Source organism: Poecilia latipinna, unplaced genomic scaffold (assembly GCF_001443285.1).
Source record: "Poecilia latipinna isolate Pla-1442-1.1 unplaced genomic scaffold, P_latipinna-1.0 Scaffold3300, whole genome shotgun sequence".
NCBI lineage: Eukaryota > Metazoa > Chordata > Actinopteri > Cyprinodontiformes > Poeciliidae > Poecilia > Poecilia latipinna.
Window position 1 is genome coordinate 3,903 of NW_015115916.1, and position 9,830 is coordinate 13,732.

At 40.3% G+C, this 9,830-nt stretch overlaps 1 protein-coding gene across 1 annotated transcript in view; it reads right to left on the reverse strand.

The window, feature by feature from the left end:
• Window positions 1-2,037: 2,037 nt before the first annotated feature.
• The window catches only part of LOC106940618 (guanine nucleotide-binding protein subunit beta-like protein 1), a 24,896-nt gene continuing 17,103 nt past the window's right edge, over window positions 2,038-9,830 (reverse strand). Inside the window, exons 5-6 of the mRNA XM_015023397.1 lie at window positions 8,895-8,987; window positions 2,038-2,367 (exon numbers count right to left, since the gene is read on the reverse strand). Of these exons, the coding sequence (XP_014878883.1) occupies window positions 2,101-2,367; window positions 8,895-8,987 (360 nt within the window). The 3' untranslated portion in view covers window positions 2,038-2,100. The remainder of the gene's footprint in view (window positions 2,368-8,894; window positions 8,988-9,830) is intronic.

A 9,830-nucleotide genomic window follows, 5' to 3' on the forward strand; every position in this document is an offset into this window, starting at 1 on the left:
AGCAGGAGCCCACTATATCAGCCGTAGGTTCCCCTTGGCGTTGATTCATGAGGTTTGACTGAAAAATAGGAGCATTCCTATTTGCTCATGAAATCAAGAGAAAATACAGTTTCCAAATGAGGCAGAAAGTCTCTGAAGCAGGAGCTGTTATGTACAATGAATTATGGCACAAAAGCTGATGTGATCTCTTTGAGTGAGTGTGGCAGGGGCGGGGGAGTGCGAATTTGGGACTCTCACAAAAACACACGTCAGTGTGAGATGCTGCGACGTCTGCAGCATCCAAGTGTACGTACGAACAATTTCCTCCTATATTACTCTTAAAATATCAGTTAAAATTTCCGATTTTATTCGATGCACAAAGAGATTCCTCACAACAACAATTGCTATTTTTGAACATATTAACAAGGCCTATTGTGAGACTCTGTCTCAGAGTGTCTGTGGGTGGTTTGAGTCTAGAGTGACAGCCTCAGTCTGGCCCTTGGCCCCTAGTCCTGCCAACACTGTGTAACCAGCAGCTGATTTATGGCCCCTGGAGCCCCGCTGAGCCTCTTCCTCTTTGGGCCCTAATGTTTTCCAAGCAAGTAGGGCGAAAGCCAACACTCTCCTCTCCTCTGGCGCCATTTATTCATTTATTCCACTCCATGGGATTTAGATGACCACTGGGCACAACAATCAGTTAGCAGGTAGTTAAGTCTGAGCGCTCATTGATTATTCATTTTAGGAGCAGTGATGTCATGTCGTGTGTGAGCGAACAAGTTGTGGTTAAACAGGATTTAACTCATCTTTAGTGGTTGGCACCACTAACTAAAAGTTAGTTACATTAAAGCTCTAAAAACAAATATTAGTTCTGCTAACGCTAAACCGCTACACCAACCTGGTATTTAGCAGTAGCTAATGCTAAAGAGCTAACTTTAATTAAAATATCTGCCCTTGAAAGACTATAATCATCAGTCTCCAACTTCATTTTGAGATTATAATTTACATGTTCTACAATGTCCTTGGATATTTTGTTTGTTTATATTGTTTTCTTTACTGAGTTTTATTTTGTTCTTGTACATTTCTTGTTTGAAATAAAGTTATGAGGAGAAAAAAATAGAGAAAGAAAGGGAGACAGAATGTGAGGAGAGGAAAAAAGTAAAAAGTCTTCACTCTTTTCAAAATAAGAGCATGAATATAAATGTCCACTTGAAAAGTTCTTAACTGTCCAAACAGATGTTAATCTTTATTCAACTGAAAGTTTACAAACCAGCAAAGTAATTTAGTGCTTTATAATTCATCCAGAAAAGTTCAATTAGGGGAAACTAAGCACAGAAACGGTTCCAAGGAAGCAAAAGTGCTAAACGAAAAATAAGTTCCACTATTAGCGCACTAGCGAAAGTATGCTCACCCATGCTAATATATTAAAACAAGGACAAACTCTCTATGGACTTCAGTTTGTTTGTTTTGTTTTACTTCCTAGCATGGTTAGTATTACTGCAGCAAACTTAATATTCTGACCTTCCTCCAAACATTTCCACTTCAAAAATGTCACCTGACTCGGAGTTTGAAGGCTCAGTTGGATAAAACAATCCCACTGTGATCTGTTGGAAGTGTTGCTCTATTGCAGCAAAATACAGTTTCAATTTCCTTACATCTGCTTACGTCCTTGGATTAATTTTTTAAGGAACTCACTAAAACTGAAAGTAGCTAACACAAAGGTCTTCTTCCCACAGTAACAACTTCCACACTGAGGAGAGCTTTTGTTGGTACAACAAAATTGTTCCTGCTTGTCAGTCATTGTTTACGGTTGGAGGTGAGAAGTGGAAAATGTCCCGCTACTTGATGGTTTCTTTGTGCTTCTCTAATTCATAATATTAAAAAATAATTTAGCTAGCTGTAAGTAATGCATAAAGTTGATACTGAGACGCTGATGCTATACTGTGAATAAACAAGGATATCTATGATTAAAGACGAGAAGCTGAAGGCTCAGAAACTGATGAAGGGAATAAAAATAAATGTATAGATGGTAACTGCTAACTGTAAACGGTCAAAAATGATGAATAAAGGGATTGGATAAGTCAGAAAGTAGCAACACATCTTCAGGATCTCCAGAGCTGCAGCCTAAACAACAAACACGACCAGATCAGCCGGATAAGCCCCGAGCCTCCTAACCTGTATGTGGTTCTGGCCGTCCAGCATCCATGAAGAGAGCTGCTTCTCGCAGGAGCCCGATACGCCCCTCAGACTGCCGGGGTTAAAGGTCAGGCACATGATGGGCTCGGGGTGGGCTTTGACACGGCTCAGCTCGGACCTCTGGGTTACGTCCCACAGCAACAGGGAACCGTCCTCGTATCCAGCGAACAGGAGCGGTCCGAGACCCGAGTCAGGCTGCAAGAGAGGGGAGGAAGACGGGAGAGAGGGAGGAGGGACAGCAGGAACGGAGGGAGAGCGACGCAAGTTAAGACGTGAGATGAGAACGGGGGTTTAGAAAGCCATAAAAAAAGAAAAAAAAGAAAAAAAAAGAACTAGTGTAGTGCTGGGAGCTGAGAGGAGCAGAGGTTATCAGTCTGGAAGCTCCGGCTGACACTCAGAGACGTTGTGGCCTCCATTCGTCAGCCAGCTGCTCTCTGCAGCACAACAGTATCATTTTATCCATCATTTGACACTTTTTGTCGTCTATCAATGCACAAAATGCAATTAGTATTTTAATCTGCCCTAGTCGGACTAAGATTTTGACATGGTAGACCTTCAAATTTGGATGTTTTTTTTGTGTGTGTGGGGGGGGGATTTTATGTCTTAAGGTTGTAAAATAATGTTTCTTTTTTTAAATTGAATCCCAAAAAACTTACAACTATGACTACAGCAAAAGATTGATCTCATGCCACACATTTCAGATTTTAATTACAAAGAAATGGCCAATTTTGTGCTTGTCTGTGGCATAATGTCAAAAATATTTAAAAGACATGGGCGCCTTTTAATACTCCCTGTAGGAGTGAGCGATATGGACTTAAAGTTGTATCATAACATTTTGCGACTTCATGGCTTCATTAGAGTAATCATAGTCTCACAAAAGCTGCTCTTGAAAAACATCCCTACTTGTAACACCAGTCAGAAGTATATTTTTTATCACTGAAATGCACTATAAGAACATTTAATGATATTTTCAAATCTATTCACACACCTTTGTGGGGAGGAAAATAGGAAAAACAACAATCTTGATCATGTGGACAGCTTCAGCTTTTTTTAAAAAACATAGTTATTTGGAATTCATCGTGACAATGTTAAATCAAAATCACGATAAGGAATTTATCATGATAAATAATAAACGATACGATAAATGCCCACTCCTTATTCCCTGGACAGTATATGACCTACAGGAGAACAAGAATGAAGCACAACATGTATTTCTATTAAAAGGGTAAATCTTGTGCAGTTATAAGCACATGGTAGAGTTGAGATGTTATCTAATATAAGTAAATAATAAAGAGTAATTCAACTGACACTGGGAGGAAAAGACTGAAACAGAAAGAGTGAAAAGAGGTTTAGGATTCATTGTAACACCGTCGTCTTTTTCTTGAGGTCCCAGTTTCTTATGAATAAACAGAAAATAAAATAAAAACACAATTTCTTATGTTAAGTTTGAACACACCACAGCAAACACACACCTGGTCGGGCAAAGCCTTGAACTTTGTCGAGCCTTATGAAAGGTCAGCGCTAGATCAGGACTTCAGATGATCGAGGAATAAACTCAGATACTCGGCGCTGCACTGGCTCTACCTTTTGCTTTTAAAATAACACCAGGCCTTAAGAAGAAGATGAAGAAAAAAAAAAACGCAGTACCACGCAGAAGCCAGGAGGGAAAAAAATTTTTTCCATATGTGCACGGAGACCACGTCAGCCATTTTTCATCCATGTTCAAGTCCTCTCCTCTGTTATCGCTCCATATTTCTCCTCTTCCAGCTTGAAACAAATTATAGACAGAGTCGTGTACTCCTTCCAAACACATCAGCGGAGGACGAACACGGAGGGATTATGAAAACAAATAAAAACAAGTGAAAATCAGTGGCCCCCCGTCCCCTGCTTGCCGGCAGGGACCGGGCCAAGCGATCCAGATTGGGGGCCCAGCGTTTCACTTAAGCGAAGGACCTCCTTGATTGATGATGTCATGGGTCGGAGGTCGGGGAACCCTGGGTAGACACCTAATTCATTATATCCTCCACAGGCCTTTCTACAAGAGGGCTCTCTCTGCTGGAGTGGGGCTGGGGCACTGGGTGGAGATTCATCACAGGAGAACAGCTGCAAAGAAGAGAAGACGGACCAGAGGACGGCAGCGTGCCGGGGAAACAGAAGTGGTGCAGATTTTACCCAGTGTTTCACTGGTTAAAATGAAATTGGATTACAACTCTTACAACAAGATTAAGAAACTGCTGGTTTCTTTTACATTAAAAAGAAATGTCTGAACTGTCAACTCAGTGGGAATGTTTGAAGTATTATAATCGTTAGTTGCTCTGACAGGTTAATCGGATAAGAAAAATTAGCACATTCTACAGATTTTTCATCTGACCACTTAAGTCTTTTTAATTGTATATTACCAAATGCAAATGAACAAATACAACAGTTCATTTCATTTCACTTCATAAACTGCAATGACAGCGTAACGTCATTGAATTTGAGCAGGGCGAAGCTAAAGCTGTGCCACGTTTTTATCTTAAGTGCAAAGTGTCTACGTATTTTGTAAAGTTTTGGCTTAATTAATGCTTTGAGTGTTGTTTTGACATATCCTGTCACTCAAAGTGATGCTAAGACATAAAACTAATCTTCTTGTTCAGCTTTTAATCAGACACCTCAATGTTCTGGGATAAAAAAAACAGGCCAGTGTACGGGACTGATCACCACTTTATCCATGTTTCCCTCTTGGCGTGACGTGTCTTTGGTGATGGCCAGTGTCGGTTGTGCCAAACATGTCTTTCAGAATTGAGGCGCAAAAGTTTAAGTCTGGTTTCTTCAGATCATAACATTACTTTTCCTAACCCTAACCATCACATACCTAACCCTAACCCTATCCAACACTCAATTCATACCTTAGCCCTAACTCTGACCCCTGACCCAAAAATAGGGTTTCCCCTTGTGGGTACCAGGCTCTGGTCCCCACAAGGAGCAATTGGTCCCCACAACGTAGTATATGTCAGGAAAATCATCCCCACAAGGTATTACGCACAAACGCACGCACACACGCACACACAGCTAGAGAAAGATGCTGTTCTCTCCTCTGACAGTATTTGGTTCTGGTTCTATTTGAGTCATTATAGCAGGGAAGGAATCCCTGATAAACGAACTTCTTTTAATTATTTTTGTCCCTCTCATTTAACCCTGTTTAATGGCTCTGAGAAAACAATCCTTCAGTTAACTGAATAAACAAACAGTATATTTTGTGCCACAGAGCTCTCCATAAAACTTTAACGGAGCTTAGCCTTTACTGTCACCCTGGCATGTTTTTGCACACTGAATAAATGTGTGAATTTGTCTATCTGCTTATGAAGTACAGATTATAGAGCAACATCCACCTTAAAAGGAGAAAACATCTGAAATGTCTTTATGTAAAGGTGAAATTTGACCACACAACAGCTTATAAACGTATCGGTTTCTCACTAAATAATTTCTGTTTCATTTACTTACTGTAGCCAACTACTGTTTTCTTTGTTTATGCACTAATATTCTTTCTGTGCAGTGGAGTTATTTTATTGTTCATAATTTGAAAGAAAGAAAAAAAACATTTCCAAAAAATTATATGAGGTAGTCAATAGTAACAATTAACATTATAATAGGTATTTCATACTTCTCCAGCTCTATTGGGACTTTTGATAGGCTATTTATTTACACCTCACAGGATTTAAAAAGTAGAAATTAATAAAACCAAAAGAAAAAAAAAGTAATGATAAACCTTGATGTAAATTGAATAAAACATGATATGAGGTAAGTAAAGAGATCTCAGTCATGATCACATTTTAAAGATTTGATCACCTAGGAAAGGGATAGCTGGATGAAAGATAAGTTGTAAGGAGTTTTGTTCTGATAAACATTAACATTTTTTTAAAATTTAAAGCGATTAAAAAGGTTGGCTGCAGAAGGTGACACAAGCAAATGCTGGATGGAATAAAAATATGCTAATATGAAGGTAATTATGTTTTTTATTTCTTAAATCTAAGGAGAACCAGAAATGTATTTTTTAGGTCCAAGTGAAAACGTAGTTCACTTTAACCCATGAACAAGCCTGAGTTGTTGATGTCGCGGCGCAGGCCTCGGGCGGGAGCTGCTTCCACATAAGGAACCAATCGTTTCCTGTGGTCGTCGTTCAGCTCCCGCCACCATGTGATGGCCACGAGGCAGCGAGGTGATGAGCTCAGAGTGATGGATATCTGTAAAAGGAACATTTCCTTTTTCCCAGCCGGCCTGCGCTCACATCAGAAGCCTCGCACGTCGTACATCACCACCGTCCCCGCGGCCAGGGCCCGGCGTCCTCGCGCCAGTCAAAGCCACATGTGGAGCCACTTTTGATTGTTCGCTCCATCAAAGCCGATTCTCCTGAGTCGCAGCCGATCAGATGGGGAGGGATAAAACAGCATACACCTCAATTTTTAAGATTGAGTCCATTCCCTGGAGTTCTTTCGCATTTTGTGGACTTTAATGAGTCTTACTGGGTTTTTAGGTAACAAAGCATATTAATAGCGGTGAGAGTAATTGATGTACATGGATGCTGCATGTACATGGATGCTGCACCACATATGGTTTACATACCGATCACTGATCTTCAGAAATGCTGACCTGCTGATAACGATTTTTTTGTCTGAAAAAACAAAAAAATTGCTAAGGTGAGACTACTGTTAACCACTGATGTGCAGATGTGGTGGAAGGGTCTGTCTGTCTGTCTGTCTGTCTGTCTGTCCTCTCCCACAGCAGAGCAACGGGCTTTTTCAAAGGCCTTAAGCTGGATATTGTTTTTTTTTTATGAAATTATCGGCCGATTGGTGATTTCCCAAAATTAAGGAAATCGGGGCCAACTTACCAGTGTAACCCTAGATTAAAGCATAGTCTTGTGTTGGAATGTCCTAATCAAAGGCCAATCTAAATCTAATTGGGAATGTCTGGAAAGACTTGACATGTAATCTGCTTCCAATGAGACTGATCTGCAAACAAACAGTCAAAAATGTAAGAGTCTGGACTCTGCATATGGGCTGATGTGAGCAAATACTTTATGTTATAGAAACTTCTGCCAGATTTGATTTATTAAAGTATTTCCCTGGGCAGGTGGGAGGGGCTAAAATATTGTAAAATGCTCACCTTTTAGATTTTTGTAGATCTTGAAAATGACATGGGGAAATACACATTTTCCTTCAACATTTAGTGCACAATTATGCACTAAATGTGCATAATTTAGTAGTATCATATTAATACTCCTAATATAATATTCCAATGTAAAAAACAACAAAACCATATAAATTTTATACTACGCTGTTAATCACGTTTATGATTGTAAAGTTACAAAATGTGAAAAATGTTCCTGGATTGTGAAGACTTTTACCAGGGATTGCATCTCCAGCACTACAGCAGGATTTATTTTAAGAGAATAAAATAATACAAAGTGAAACAGAACAATGTTGTTTAATGCTGCTTTGAATCAGTTCTGCTTCACAAAAGGTCTTGTAGGCTGACAGTAAAACTTCTGGTGAGTCTGTTTGTAGAAATAAGAAGGACCATCACTGTTAAATGACAAGAGGTGGATGATGAGAGGAGTGACGGAGAGAAGAGGTCCTTGTGGGCGGGGCCACTGCCTCCAGCTTTGTGGGTCAGAGGAAGAAGTGGGCAGCTCATAAACATTTGACGTGGAGAGACGTTTCTTTCTTTTGACTTATTAAACGAGTGAGTTAGACAGAGAAGGAAGGATCTGTGTACAATCATAAAGTATGTTTTCCACTAAATAAATGTAGCAGGGGAGTAAGGGTGCGTCTCTTCAGGAATCCCCATAAAATGATTTAGAGTCACCTGAGCCTGTTTAGCTTTGAAGTCAGGCAGCTGCCTATGCTGTATTACATTGATGTTATATCATTTATAATCCTATAATTGATCATTTGGTTTCTTGGCACTCAGCACGGAGTCAGCACCAGTTCATAAATCAGGAGACGAAAAGTAGGCGCAGCAAGCAGAATCAAAGCAAAACAAAGAAGGTTTTGGAAACAAACTCGTCGACACGCTGTGAAACAGACCGTCACCTGTTTGTGTGCGTCTGTTTTTTTTTTTGTTTTTCTTTTATTTTAATAGCGCTCGGATTGAAAAGACGCAGGCCTCCCGGAAGCCTGCCCAGCCGTAGTTTTAAACACGATAAGCAGGGTTTTCATTTCTGTTGCCTGTAAACTTTAACAAGCTCATAAAACGCACACAAAAACAGGGAGTCTCTAACCACGGTCCCAAAACTGGGGAAAAAAAAAAAAAAAAGAAAGAAAGTCAATAATAACCGAGAAAAAAATCATAGGATCACATTAATGAGAGGAAAATAAAACAGCTCAACGGTGTCCACAAAACAAAACGAAACAAAAACGTTTTGCTCAGATCAGATTGGATATACAGCTGCAGGCTGATATATGGATGTGAACCCACGGCCTTTCCAAACGCTCTAATTACAGTGTTGGGACTGGCTGCCAGCTGAGAAGCAACGCATGGAAAAATGGCCCAGGACGAGTCGTTGAGCCGTAAATCAGACCACGTCTTCTGCGTGTGCGATTTCTTTTTTTTGTTGTTGTTGCTGATTTGTCTGTTACTGCAGCTTGTCGTGTGATTTGGAGCAATCGAAAGAAAGCAGGTTCAATATAGACTTAAACAACCGGGAGAGAAAAGGTGTGACAGCGCCAGAGCTAGCTTACCTTCCATAGTTGTAGGCACATGACCATTCCCAGCTTCGTGTCTGGTGTCAGCGTGCAGACCGGGTTCTTACTGGGCATCTCGATGATCTTGATCTGTGGAGAACAGATTCAACATTTCAGGTGGGATTCATGCCTGTGTACTAAAGCTGTAAGCCTCATTTCATTTTGGAACTTCCTACATTTTTTTAAAGGATTGGTATTATGTAAGATAGACTTTTTTTTTTTTTTTTTTAGCTTTATCTTACAATGTTATTCCCTCATCAGAAACATACTTGGAGTTTTGCTTTGATTCTTTCATGCAGGTTTGAGAAATCCTTGAATCTCCCATGACAACCATTCCAGGGTGCTTAAACGCTCTCTCACAAAGCGATATTTATTTCCACAAAGCTCCATCTCGGAGGTGCAGTCTGCAGCTGAGCTCCTCCAGACTAGCGGCAGCAGCAATTCGCAAACACCTGGTGGAACTGCTGAGGTTACCATGCAAACCACTTCTCACTTCAACGCTCCTCACAACGGTTGTAAATGGGATAATGGAGGAGGACTGTTGTGAAAGAGTAGGAGCCTCTTAAAGAGACAGATGGTTGTGCTATATAATGACGCTTTGTGCCTGGAAAATACACAACACCCTTCCTTTAAATACTTCAGTCTAAACCAGGGGTCCCCAAACTTTTTCCTGTGAGGGCCACATAACTTTTTCCTTCTCTGGTGGGGGGCCGGAGTTAGTTTGTAACAGAAAAGGTGTGACGATTGCAGGAGTGCCTAAATGTAAAAAAGTATTGTTTTCCAGAAAGCACAATCAAATAACCCTCTCTGGGTTCTTCACAGAACAAAAGTCAGGAAATAAATAATAATACTATTAATGAAATAAATAATAACCAAATAACCCTCTCCGGGTTTGTGGTTTGAAGTTGTGTTCAGCAACCCAGAGTCAACAAC